Genomic DNA, 14,838 nt, shown 5'->3' with positions numbered 1-14,838 from the left:
TGTGTCCTCCATTGCTGACCCTCTCTGTTGTCCTGTGTCCTCCATTGCTGACTCTTCCTGTTGTCTTGTATTGTCCACTATTGATCCTCTCTCTTTCTTGCCTGTGTTCTCCATCTATCAGCTGCTATAGAGGTACAATGAATCTGCTTGAAAGACAGGATAAGTTGCACTTGGGGAGGGATTCTATCTGCTCTGTCTGTTTGGAGACTTTAGAAATAGTCTCTACACCTTTGTAGCATTTACAATCACTAGTAACAAGACACAACCCTTTCCACTTCCCCTTAATGAAATGTTGGATGTACATGTGTACCTGTACGATGTAGCTTATTTAAAGTGACATATACATTAATTATATTGTCAAAGCAAACCAATTGGCTTGCCTGTGATGCATATTCCCCATGTCAGGGATCACATACTATTTTTTCACACTGTGAGTTTTCTTTCTTCCCTTGTGTTTTAGTTAAGAGTTCTATTGCTGTGAAGGGACACTGTGACCACTGCAAGTCTTATAAAGAGAAACATTTAACAATTCAGAGGTTTAGTCCATTACTATTCTGGTGGGAAGTATGGTGGTGTACAGGCAGACATGTGGCTGGAGAAGGAGCTGAGAGTTCTACATCTGGATCATCAGGCAGCAGGAAAAGACTGAGCCACTAGGCCTGGTTTGAACTTCAGAGAGCTCAAAGACCACCCCTCATGACATATATCCTTCAACAAAGCCACACCTACTCTAGCAAGGCTACACCTCCTAATAGTGCGACCCACACACGATATATATTGAATAGTATTTTGTGAATTCCTGTCTTTATGTTTACTGTCTCTGTTTATACTGTGCTGCTATTCAGAACAGCCCACACTGGGTAGGTGTCAAACAGGGATCTACTGACTCACTGTTGTTGAGACTGGTAGGTCAAAGGCTAGCACCTGGGGAGAGCCTTCTTGCTCTATAATTACAAGGCAGTACATGGTAGGCAAGAAGAAAAATAAAATGGGAAGACAGCTTCTCCTTTTAGAAGGAGCTTATTTGGTGACCCCTCCCTTAGTCCATGAATGGGGGCTGAGTTCTCTTGACCTAATCATCTCTCTAAATAAGCTCCCTCCCCCCTCATCCTGGTGCTACAGTGAAGATCAGACTCCCAGCAAATGAACTAGGAGGGGCACAGTCAAACCATAGCCTTTACTAACACGTAACATATGAATCCTAATGTATTTATTCTAGGTCAGTGAATCTGTGCTGGGGATCAACCTCCTGATAGGAAAGAAGAATGCCAGGACCGACAAAGTCAATAACATGACATTGCCAAACATTCCAGAGTTTGCCACTGTGGATCTTCTGTCTTCATATACAGATTATTTACTCGGTACGGTACGTTTGAATGCCTACAGAACTTACCAGAACCTTCTCTGTGTACCACGTAAGCCAAGTTTGGAAGACTTTACTGTTGTGATTTGTTGGCCTTTTGCTTAGAGGAGATAATGGTTTGGGGGGGATTTCCAGAGTCCTACCTGGGGCCAGTTGCCACAATAGAGCGTGTTCAGTTCGCTACCAGAGTGTACACGTTACTCTAGCTGCTGCACACCAGAGCTCTAGGAGATGATATGACCTCATACTATTTATCTTAATATTCTCACAGGCCAGAAAGTGCCTCCGGGGAACGTTTTTAGTTTGAGGGAGTTTCTTTGATCCTCGCCTCTAAAACATTCACTGACTCACACTCTCCCGGGGCTCTTCAGTTTCACTAGCATTTTTACTTTTGTGTGGATGTTCCGGTGTGCGTATTTAAGCATGCCATCCATTCATCAGTTTCCTGATGGCAGGCAGGGCTTGCCCTCTTCATTCATCCACAGTAGAGCACCCCATCACTTGCACATGCCAGCCATTCAGTCCATTAAGTGAACTGATGAATGCCAGGTGGATAGAGTTTAAGGTTGACTACTGTTTTGTTTGTTTGTTTATGACTTTTACTTACTGATCGTTGATTCTCTTGGTAGTGAACTACCGTATGACTCTCGGATCAGCAGTAGTGTATTTAACATTCAGTTATGCGCTTGTCCATCCACTTGTCATAAATATTTATTGAATGCTTCTCATGTACTAAGCACTGAAAGGGTGCCTCGGAGCAAAGGGGTGCTGATCAGGAAGACTGATCTCTCTGGTTTTTCATTTTTTGGTTTTTGGTTTGTTTTTGGTCGGAGCTGAACATTGAGCCAAAGGAGATGAAAATCCCCACGCCCCTTAATCCAGCTAGGTGACTGTGGCACCCTCTCACAGCCTGGGGGATCAGCTTCCTCTGCTGAAGGGCCACCCCTCACTGATGGTCTCATGTCTCACATCAGTGTCTCCAAGTGCCTTCCAGATGATTCAGTGGCCAAAACTATTCCCTGTGTAACCGAGCTTTGGCGGAGGTCAAATAATGAGATAGCCTTCTTATACCAAAGCTTTATTCTTAAACCTTTATCTCCTTTGTGCCTGATGGACTTTGGCTACCACAGGCTTCTGGGTCATGACCCATGCCTCCATCTCTGCACTCCCTTCTCCTTGGGGCCTTACAGATAAGTTCACTGGCCCTACATAGGACACTCTAGAAACCTGGAATGGGTCATATTTGTCATGCTTCCAGCATGGCTACCTCCTCTTCTATCAGGTCCTCATTAACTCTGTATAACGTGTCTACTTCATTCTAGTCCTTCGCTTTTCAGGGATAACAAGGTTTGTCTGAGATGGACTGAGAGTCACCAACTTACACCCAACAACATCTTCCCTCTTCCACTGTTGCTTTGCCTCAGGCCTCAGATGGGACTGACAGATGCTTGGTAAGCATCTGCTATGGGCCCCAATTGCAGAGCTCATGGTTACCCACAGCATGTTCTGCTCACAGCAGATCCTGGGGTAAGAGCCAGCGGTCAGATCATACAGGCTTGCTGAAGGCCTATCTCACCACCTGATTCCACTGCTCCTAGCAGTGTTCAGTGTGAGGGAGGCAGGGACACGTGCTCTACCTGGACAAGGGGCGAGAGGCCTGTCAATGTTTGTTGGATGCTAATCCACTCACCAAGCACAGTCAGTGTCTAGAGCAGCGGTTCTCAACCCGTGGGTTGCGATCACTCAGGGGAGGAGAGGGGTGCATACTGGATATCCTGTATATCACATATTTACATTACGATTTATGACAGTAGTGAGATTACAGTGATGAAATAATAATGGAATAACTTTATGGTTGGGGGATTACCGTGACATAAGAAACTATATTAAAGGGTCACAGCATTAGGACGGTTGAGAACCACTGGTTTATCTACGTACTATGAGCATCTGTATAGAAAGACAGGAAAAGCTGTTGCCACATTCAGCTAATGACATCGGCCATGGGTACACTGTGGAGGATGGTAGTCCGTAAACCGATTGATGTCAGTCCCTCCAGGTGAGCCATTTTCTTCTTAGCTTAAGGCTAGAATTGGGTTTTCTGTTCTGTGTGGACAGAGATGTTAGCTCACATTCCAGCCTCTTCAGTTCCTGCATTAGACCATTAACACATCGGTACCATTCTAACTATGGAATTGCTCGCTTGTAAAGTCGAATCTGTTTTTCATTTTACCTTGCATAAAGAATATTAATCTTGCCCTCCAGTCTTTTCCTGGCAGGCTGATAATTAATGCATGCTGATGACTCCACTCGTTTCAGTATTTGGGTTAGAAGGAAGTTCTGAATTCCCACCTGATTTCCACAAATACACAGATGGCCATGAAGTTCATATTAAAATGACTTGCTAAAGGGGAAAAAATTGCTCAACAACAACAAATAAAACTTGCTTGATTTCCTACTCATTAGCATAAATTAGCATCCAGAAAAAACTCACTAATCTAGCTTTAAACAATATTAGTATTCATCCACACATGAGTTGACGAGCAATATTCATCGTTTTGTGTACACAGCACAGTACCAGATATTTCTTTGCTTCACTCCTTTCCTTCCCATTCCTTTGCTGTGCTATTATTGATGGACTCCAGAGTCTTAAGCTTGCTAAGTATGTATTTCAACGTTGAGCTATACCCCAAGTAGAGCACCAGATGCTTGCGTCCATCAGAGATGAGTCATGGAACAAACACAGCAGGGAGGTGGGTCTTCTCTTCCATGAGCTTCTGACCACAGGCAGTTAGAAAAGGCATACGCATTGAAAAACTACAAATCCATATTTTTGAAAGCCATATCACTGGAATCAGGATTAACGTGCTAAATGGAGCTCTTCTTGTGGAATGTTGGGGACAGCCAGGATGGCATGAGAGCTGCTGGGAGTATTGTTTTCTCCCGGGAATAGTGAATTACAGGACAGGTGCAAATGAGTGCCAGACAGAAGAGGAATCCAATGTTCTTGACAAAGCAATTCAAGACGTGAATTGTAATGACAGAAACAGCCACCTGCAGGAAATGGACTCCAGGTTTCCTTGCCAGAACCTGAGAGAACTCATAGGCACTCACAGGACACTAAAAATATTCCGGCAGAATGCTTGGTTCCATTTGCTGAATATTCTGCACATTGTCTTGCAGACCCCAAAATGATGGCCCTTGATGGCCTGAATTTAAACAAGGTGGGACCATGTTTAAATTCAGCATGAAAATGTCTATCAGCTGCCAACATGACAGCTGTATTCAAATATATAAAGTCTTCTAGCCTTGATTTTTCTGGTGGGCTTAATGTTAGTTAATTCAGCGGAGATAAAAAAAACTATTAAATCCTGTAAGACACTTTAAATTAAAAGTACCACTTCGGATTAGTGGTTCCAGATGCAGCCTCTCACAGCTAAATACACATAAGATACAGAAAGCTGCAAATGCAGGCCATGGTGATGACCTCCCCATCAAGACCACAGAGACCTACAGAGCAGAGCTGAGAATATTGTTGATGCTGTAGGATGTGCTTTGCCTCCCGAGACACAGCTCTTCTTCCAGCCTGAAGAAACGGGACTTGTCCTTCCCTTCCTCACTGGGTCTAGGTTCAGAGATGGACTCCATTTCTCTACAATGATCCCATTCCCTTCTTCCTCCAAGACAATTAGTAGCTTGGAAATGGAACGATGAGTTTTGTACTCAAATCCCAAACAGTTACATAGTTTACAATGGGGCAGACAGAAATCTACCTGTGCTAGAATAGAGGAGGCGCGCGCGTGTGTGCGTGTGTGCGTGTGTGCGTGTGTGCGTGTGTGTGTGTGTGTGTGTGTGTGTGTGTATGCATCCATCCATCCATCCATGTGCTTTATCACTTGAGAGTATCATAGAAGCAATTACTGAAGATGATGAAAGGCAGTTGCAGTGAAGCAGAGCTGTCCTGGTCCAGTGTCTACAAAGGTCCAGAGATTTCCCTGAAGAAATACCTCATTGATCACTTAAATCTGACAATCCCAGCACTTTGGAAGAAACTGTAGAATCTTCAGGTAAAGCTAGCTAGCTTGACTAGCCAACTCAGCAAGCTCTGAGTTCAACAAGAAACTCTGTCTCAGCAAATGAAATGGCTGGTGACCAAGGAAGATGCCCAACATCAGCCTTTGTCTTTCACACACGGGTACTCAGATGTGTTCCTATGAGCATCCATATGTACATGCTCACCATACATACATACACATGTGAAAACATGCTGAGAAGAGACAGCACCATGGGTACTAGTCAACGATCAACGCTACCAGTCTTTAAGGCAATAAATATTATACTAGATGGAGTCACAGTGGAAAACAAGAAGCAAGATGATACATGGGAGGCAGCAGCAGATGCCATCTTCCTGAAGATAGTCAGGAAGATGTGCCTGTCAGAGACTCGAAGCAAATAGTCAAGTGCCCTTAGTAGGGTCCTTACAACCAAGGACTGACAACAGCAGGAAGCCTGAAGGCTGGACTACCAGCTGATAACAACTGGCTATTTAACTTCTAGGAAAAATCCAGGGAGAGATAGCATCAGTAATGCCCATCTTTACGAATGAGGCAAGACACTGAAGAAATAAAACTTAGCCATCTGCCTCTACTGGTCTAGTCCCTTGTCCGTCCAGCTTTGCAGGCAGTATTGTTAAGTACCATGTTAGACATGAGAAGACACTCCACAGGACATAAGGCAGAGGTGGTGCATAGTTTTAGAATCAGTCTGTTGAAGGGATTTAAGCGATTTGAAAGCTACTTCTGCCCATTCTAAAGTCAAGCATATAGCCGTTCTGCAAAGTGTACAGGGTTTGTTTTAATCCATGGCTGAGCTTGACAGCAGAACAGACTTGTTCTCTAAATGGAGTTTTTTTTTTTTTTTTAATACCCAAGGCCCTCGCTGGAGCAGGGTTTGTTACTTGCTCATGGATTTGGGTAGAAGAGCCTCAGAGGGAGGGAGAACAGCCTACAGCAGGGAGTTGGAGTTCATGGTAGGCTAGACCTTGAGTTGGGGTCTAGACCCACCCGGGAGGGATCAGAAACTCTCTCTGGTTATAAGGTTGACGCTCACACCAAGTAAATGGCTTGGGGAACTCAGTTCGAACTATTTTAGAAGCAGAGGAAGACAAAGATCTCTGGCTGGGGCCCATGGCAACAGTTGCAAAGGGATGCTCTCCAGTGCAGGCCACCAGGGGGCTCTTCCCCTCTCCTCCCTAACCCTCCTGAAGGCAGTTTTAGAACACACTCTATCTCAACAGTTTCTAACATGTGGATGAAGAGGGGGAAATGTCACCTTTTAGTTAGAAAAAAGATTTTGCACAATGAACGAAATTTACTTGGTCTTAACTTCCCTTTTTGACATTGAAGACCACAACGTTAGTCATATATGTAGAGAATCTTTCCTTTTAATTGAATGTTTTGATATTTTTTTTCTCAATAGAGAAAGACTCAAGGATATGGGGAGAACCTTAGCATCTGCCTTCTCTTTGACTCAGGCTTCCCTCAGGAGCAGTCACTGCTGACCATGCATCAGCCACCATTCCTACCCTAACACAGGCTTCGAAGAACAAGATTTTATCATGAGTTCTGGAAGTCAGATATCCAAAATGAGCACCTATCCCCTGGTTCACGTCACGGGAATTTCTACCCTCAGGAGCCCTAAGGGAGTGTCTCTGCTTGAGGCCATCCGAGTTCCTTGGCATTTGTGTCCTTCCTCCATCTTCCAAGTTAGCATCTCTAAACCACCCTGACGTCATTTCTCATTCTTCTGCTTTGTGTTTCTATCTGTCGGGACGCTATGGTGACACTGGACCATCTAGATGACTCAGGGTAGTCTTCCTGTCTCTAGAACAGTTGGAGAGAACCGTAATTGGATCTGACAAACAGTTCTTTGCCACATAGCTTCCTGTACTGGCAGGTTCTGAGCACTGAGATGAGTGTTTAGAGTCATCTTTTGTCTTGTGCACATGGTTTCCAACGTTGCCCACTAGAGATACTGCACACCTATTAACTGTTGCTTCTAGTGCAGCAGTCAGAACCCCTGGCTCATTCAAACAGGAGAAACTTGTTTGGGGTTTATAGTGATGCCAACGGGAACAGGAAGCTAAAGAAACAAACGAGAAGCTAAATGTTAGAATCGAATAGGCTACCAAGAGAGTCATTTTGTTTATTTTATAGAGAAAGCTGTAGAATTGGGAGTTTGTCTGACACGTTGGCTGTCTCTGCCGTGGCTTAGGTGTGAGACACACACCAGCTCTTTTGGAGTTCATACCTGCCCGAGAGGCCTTTAATCTTCTCTCTGCCATCGCTTTCCACAGCTCTGGAATTCCATATATCCATGAAATCTGAAAACATAATATTTATCTTCCTAATTTCCTCAGCATAAGAAGTTATATTCAGAGACTAGCCAAGCACACTTGGTGATGAGATGTCATCCTGTAAGCCAGCCTGGCATGGGCACAAATTCATTGATGTTGTTTTTCTCCAAGAGTATGTATAATGTTTGTCAAAATAATTTATCACTACTCATATATGAAATTCTCAAAACCCCCTTTTAATTTAGATTTAAAAAGAAAGAAGCAGAGTGCTTATGAGAGAGACAATACCTGCTGTTTGCAGTTCTGGTAAGGTGTTGCTGCATAGCACACCACCTCAAACCTCAGAGACCTAAAAAATATAATAATAAAGTATTTTATAAAACTTTTATAAATAAAGAAAATCATTTATCAGTTATTTAACCTTTTTTTTCCAACAGGACTTCTATCATATGAAAAAATAACTTCTATAAAGCAGGAAAGTATTCCTATTTTCTTTGGTGATGTCTAGATCTGTTAAAAAGTTACTCCCTACGTCAGATTCTTCTGTGAAATTCTATTTGGCCCAAGCAAAGTGAGTCACGTGATCTCACATGTAGCTTTACCAAATGCTGGCCCTGCCGCTGGACTTCTCATTCAGTTCCTGTTGCTCCCAGTATTCTGGCTTCAATGCACTGTATATATTTTGTAACATTGTAATCATAATATTTAATAGGTGTTAGAGTGAGCCCCTGACTCTTATTCTTTTTTTTCAAAATTGTCTTTCATGGCTTAAAATACCTCCAGAAGCAAGTTGTATAATTTTTTAAAAAATCTTATATTTTATTCGAGTTGAATCACATTTAGATATTAACTTCAAAATAGCTTGCAGTTTTATCCTAATTATTTTACAAGGAACGTTATAGATCCTTTCTACTTCTTGACTCCAATCCTTTCTGATGTGAACATTTTAACACTGTGCTCGAATATTTTACTGACTGTTCTCTCATTCTTTTCTTCCCTCCCTCCTTCCTTCCTTCTTTCCTTTCTTCCTTCTGGCAGGGTTTCATATAGCCTAGGCATCACATTCACTATGTAGCCAATGGTGATCTTGAACTTCTGACCTGCCTCCTCCTCCCAAGAGCAAGGATTACAGTTGTGAGGCGCCATGCCTAGGTTTTCTGCAGTTTGGGGAATGGAAACCAGGGCCACTCACATGCCAGCTAAGGACCCCAGCAACTGAGCCACACCTTCAACCACATTTTATTTCTATAGGTTAGTGTCACTGTATTGATTATTCCATACTTTCTGTCACTTGATCATTTACAGAAAGGTCGGAGTCAGTCTCTGTCTTCTGTACTTAGCTGAGCTGTAAGCATTTCGGGCTTTTGTTTCTGGTTGCAGCTACTGTGAGATGGTGAGATGTGCTGAAAACACTTTAGTTTTCATGTATCCCTTTTGTTTCTTTAACAACTTGAGCATATAAACACTAGTCTTCACTCTTCAGTTATACAAAAGCATGGAGCAGATTTGGCCCCCTGCTGCCGTGATTTAACACCCTCCAGATGAGGTAAAGGGCTCCTACAGCTAAGGTGCTTCTGTTTCTCCTCTTACAGCTCTAGGCTTTGTTTTCATATTGTGGACACTGTGTTGTTAGGCATGAACTTAACCATTGTGCTTTTATAATGGGGATGCTTTCATTTGCTTTAAACATGTGCAGAAGCCATTTGGTGTAGGACCATCACTTTATCCTGATGTTATTTGCAAATGCGCTATCCCCAGTAATACTGTAAAGGTCCTACTTCTGCATTACATAAGCACCGGATTTTACTTTGTCTAGAAGCTAAGATCATAAATATTGCTTTCTTTTGTTTGGCATTTTCCTACTATGTATCCGATTATCTTTTTATTTTTAAACCCATTTTAATTTGGTTTCTATTGCTATGATAACCACCATGACCAAAAAGTTTTATTTGGCTTACATATGCTTATCATACTTTATCTTTGAGAGAAGTCAACACAGGAACTCAAGACTAGGCTCTGGAGGTAGGAGCTGAGGCCGACCATGGACGGATGCTTGTTCAGTCTACTTTTTTATATAACCCCCATCACCTGCCCAGGGGTGGCATCACTCACTGTTGGCTGGGCCCTCCCACATCAATTATTAATTAAGAAAGCCCCTTACAGACTGATGCAGGCATTTATTTTCAATGGAGGCTCTGTCCTTCCAGCTGACCTGAGCTTTTATCAAGTTGTCAACAAGCTAAACAACATGTAACCTTTCTAAATGATTTTAATTTGAATACACCTATGAGGTGGGGCATGAAGTTGAGACTTACTTTTTACATAATCTGACTGTGTTAGCTTTAGTATACAAATTATGTTGGATTTCATAAAACCATTTAACACACACACACACACACACACACCACACACACACACATATATATATATATGGAGAGAGAGAGAGAGAGAGAGAGAGAGAGAGAGAGAGAGAGAGAGAGACCACCTCTAACACTGCCTGGAGGCCCAGGACCCAGAGGTTGGACAGTCCAAAGACCTAGGATAGAACCAAAAACAACTGGCAAAATAACCAAACCAAAACCAAAACCAAAACAACCAAGTAAATAAGCAAGCAAACAAACAAACAAAAACCAAAAATCACCCCCCAAAAACCAAAATAAAACAAAAACAAGTCAATGAAATTATTCCTAATGATAGTCTGCTATTATAGATTGGTGCCTGGCCCAGTTGTCATCAGAGAGGGTTCATCTAGAAACTGATGGAAAAAGATGCTGAGACCTACAGCCAAACATTAGGTGGAGCTTGGGGAATCTTGTGGAACAGGGGAAGGGAGGATTGTAGGAGCCAGAGGGGTCAAGGACACCACAAGAAAACCCACAGAACTGGGTTCTCATGGGCTCACAGAGAATGAATTGGCAACCAGGGATCCTGAATGAGTCTGACCTAGGCCCTCTGCACATATGCTACTGTTGTGTAGATGGGTCTTCCTGTGGGACTCTTAACAGTGGGAACAAGTCCTGTCTCTGACTCTGTTGCCTGCCTTTGGGGCCCTTTTCCGCTTACTAGATTGCCTTGTTTAGCCTTACTAGGAGAGGGGGTACCTTGTCTTACTGCAACTTGATATGCCATGGCTGGTTGGTATCCATAGGAGGCCTGGCCTTCTCTGAAAAAAAAATAAACCAAACAGAAGAGGAGTGGATAGGGAGAAGGTGAAGAGGGGAGATTGAGGGGAGTACTGGGAGGAGAGGAGGGAGGGGAAACCATGGTTGGGATGTAATAAATAAATAAATAAAAATAAATAAATAATAATCTAGGGGGAAAGTGGGACCTTACTATTCATCAAATTAATATTTTAGGAAAAGTAATTATAAAAATACTCATAAGTGATAAATACTAACAGGAAAGTAACCATTGACAGTGAAAAATTAAATTGCTACAGGTTTATTTTTATTCCACTCCAAGAAAATAAATTTGAAAAGCTCTATAAAATTTATAACTGTCTGGAAAGATGTAATTTACTCAAAATTATCTTTATAAAGGTTAAAAAAATTAGATCTATTACTATGGAAGTAATAAAGCTATGTTAGAAATTAAAACTGGAAGTTAAAGTTTATTAATTTAAAAGGATTATTAATAAACCTACCACAAGTTAGCAGAAATAACATATTGCAAATGTATTTAATATCTGGTTTTCTAAAAATGAGTTGAACTCTCTAACCTTCTTCTAAAGCAAATCTGCAGAAATGTAATGTTTTCATTGAAGTAAATAAAGAAAATCCAGCCTCACACAGATATGTAGTTAGAAAATGTTGAATATTTAAAGGACCTTTTCAAATAATTATATTCTTTGTGTCCTAAGCATTGGTAGTGAAGTGAGGTTTTGGGGAGGTGGGTAGTTAACTCTGGGGTATTCTCTGAAACCCACATCACTGATGTTTTCTCTCTGCTATAATGCATTAAAGTATACTGGCCCACCTTGCCATCTACGTGGACCTCTGCCTCATGCAGGGTTTCTAACACTATATATAGTATTTCATAGATATCTTCCTTGGCTTTCCATGGGCTTGATCATCCTTGTGATCTCTGTTGAAGGAATTGAGAGAAGACATAGAACATAGATGGTAGGTAGAGTTTACCACAAGATAAGTGACACTTTAAGAGGACAGTAGGCAGCAGCTGAAGGGACAATGGCAAATTGGTTCAGCCTAGAGTTTTAGGTAGGATTTATCTATTTCTAAAGCTTCTAGCACAGATAGCTTTCATAAGGGGGTTTTCTGTTCAGGTGATTGACAGGTCCATTTGGATGGACTTCAGTCTTCATCACATGGTAGGAGGTGATTTCTTGAAGGGTTTTCTTACCAATATTTAGAGAGTGATAGATACAGTCGTCAAGTCTCAGGATCTTGATGCCTGTAGAAGATAAAAGCATAGGCAAAGAGCCTTTCAAAGAGGACTTAACTGATGGCCCTGAGGGTCCTCCCTGTAGGTTTCAATTAGTATCTGTTCTCCCACTAGGAAAAGAGACTTCTGTTATTTCTCTGATGGCTTTGGCTATCTTTGGAACCATGTCTTTAATAATTCATTTATTTTTATTTTATGTACATTGGCGTTTTGCCTGCATGTCTGTCTGTCTGTGGTTATCAGGTTCCCTGGAACTGGAGTTACAGACAGTTGTGAGCTTCAGTGTGGGTGTTGGGAATTCAACCGAGGCCCTCTGGAAGAACAGCCAGTAGTGTTCTTAACCACTGAGCCATCTCTGTAGCCCCTGGAATCATGCCTTTGGAATGATTGAACTGTTGGAATTCATTGAATCTAGAAAGCAAATTGGTTAAAAGCCTAGGCTCTGTCACCTGGGAACAGATATGAATTTAGAAAATGGTGCCATAAAGGACACTTACCATGCATGGGCCAGGGCCAGTGAGGACCTCTGTAGTCCCTCAAGAGAGCTAACTGCTGGGAACTGTCTCTTAGGGAAGTTGAATCTCCTGACCAAGCATTTTAATAGATAAATTTAGGATCTAATTGGCATGTTTCATCTTTCAGAGGACTGAGGTCTCCAAGAGGATTGAAGATGGTATCTAATTCCTAAAGACCCAGTTACCAAGTATGGGCCATAAAGATGCACCATTATTTTATAGAGGATTGGGGTTAGTCTGAGCCCCAGTCTTTGTTAATAGGCCTCTGCCCAGTAAAGGGTGAGAACAGTTAAACACCACAAGGGAAGGTTTAGTAAAGTGTAAGTTACTTCACAGACAGCAGGAAGCTGGAGCGAAACACTAGGTCTCACTGATGCTTGTACCCTGACAAAGGTCATTTACTTGGCTCTGTTTCTTGATTGGCAGGCCAGTCAATCACCTGCACAGGAAAACTGCCCCTAGGAAATGCATGTAGTTTAGGGATGTTAAGAAATACTATGAGGCATACCTAAGAATGAAAGCCAGCACAGCAGTGGCCCGTCTGACTACCACCGTCTCTCAGAGGCTGTTGGCTGCCTATCCTTTGAGAGGGATCAACTTTACTTTGTCAAAAAACTCCAGCCATCTCCTATGCTGTACTCTGTGTGTCTCTGAATTCTTTCAACAGATAGAAGGGCCAAGGTGCTGAGACTAGCGTGGAGTCCCCGTGACAGCTTATGCATTTGGAAAACCTTGGTTTCTGGAGGGATGAGAACATCTGAACATTGGTCTATTTCCATGGCCAACAGCAAACACTGTAAACGTAAAGCACCACCACCACGCCTTTCAGAAAGAAAAAAAAAACACCCTAAGTACTGGAAAATTCTTAGTGGTAGGTATAAACTTCCCAAAATTCAGAGTTTCTACTTGAGGACTTGAGTATTTACCAATGACACCAAGTCCTGTCAGATGTTTCTCTTGAAGTCCAGAGGAATTGTTTCATTTTTTTCAGATGTTTGCCCACCTACCTATGCCTGAAATAACCTTATAGTGTGTCAGTTGTTATTTCAAGTTAAATGGTGTTTCATTAGAAGGGGTAAAGCACATTGGAGCTATAGCTCTGGAAGAGCTCTTGTGCCCCCCCCCAACACACACATAGTAGAGAGGCCTTTCCTGCTCTTCATGTTTTTTTACACAGAATATAAAAAAGTTGTGTAGAGTTAATAGCTTTAATGACTTCTACAGTTTCGTCAAGCGAGAAGGACTTAAACGAACATGGCATTTTAATTAATTTATTTGTTTCACATGAAGAACCCAAGGACAGCTTGGCAGTGTGGTATCCCCCTTCCTAGCTTCCTGTTAAGGTAAAGCTCACCACCTCCGGGGGGGGGGGTTGGGGGGAACCTCTCTGCAAAAGGCGGCATACTCCACCATAAATGGTAAGGTTGAAAATGGAGTCCCTCAGTGCTCTGAACTGTTTGCTTTCCTGCTGATATTGGCATAAAGGGAAATCTTGTTGGAGGTTTTGGTGTTGACATGGTTAGATATCACAAGCAAGCACAAGCAAACCCTCAGATGAAACTGTATCAGTAAATAGAAGCCATTTGTCATTTAAATGTGTAATTCTGTTCAGGGGGTAGGGAGGAATTCTCTGTGTTTTCAGTTCCATTTTAAGGCAGTTTGTTTGACCATTTTACAATGTCATGGTGGAGTTGACTGAGCTTTCATCCAGGAGCAATAACTGCAAACAGGACTTGCAGGTCTTTAACCCTTAGACTTCATCCATGGACCTCAGAATGAGCATTGGGTAAAGTCACTGGGGGAAAACTGCATGAGTGTCTAGGTTTGGGATGCATGTCTCTGGCCAATTCAGCAAAGATAATTTTATGGTTGGGGTCACCATAACATAAGGAACTGTATTAAAGGATCTCAGCAGTAGAAAGGTTGAGAACCATTAACCTAGATGATGGTCTTTTGGATGATGCTTTCCATTTTTAAGTTGTAAAAGCTGTAACACAATTTTGGATTATCACATTACATTTTAATTTCTTTTTCTTTTATTCTATAAATGACAAGACTACTTGACCGGCCCCACACCCCTGCTCTCCATCATTAATGTCTTTCGGGGATTTCCTGCTTAGTGTCACCTTCTGTCTCCTTATCTATTCTATAGATAGCATGTACTTTGGGAATGACTACATATTTTGTGGTTTGAAATTCTCTCTCTT

General features: G+C 42.1%; 1 protein-coding gene across 1 annotated transcript in view; it reads left to right on the top strand.

Annotated features, from left to right (window-relative positions):
* Positions 1-14,838, top strand: part of Cfap54 (cilia and flagella associated protein 54) — a 283,790-nt gene that overhangs the window by 206,254 nt on the left and 62,698 nt on the right. Inside the window, exon 61 of the mRNA XM_028783037.1 lies at positions 1,220-1,361. Coding sequence (XP_028638870.1) covers positions 1,220-1,361 — 142 coding nt within the window. The remainder of the gene's footprint in view (positions 1-1,219; positions 1,362-14,838) is intronic.

Source organism: Grammomys surdaster, unplaced genomic scaffold (genome assembly GCF_004785775.1).
Source record: "Grammomys surdaster isolate TR1022 unplaced genomic scaffold, NIH_TR_1.0 958, whole genome shotgun sequence".
NCBI lineage: Eukaryota > Metazoa > Chordata > Mammalia > Rodentia > Muridae > Grammomys > Grammomys surdaster.
The sequence above is the reverse complement of the archived record's forward strand: the minus strand, read 5'-3'. Positions and strand labels throughout refer to the sequence as shown.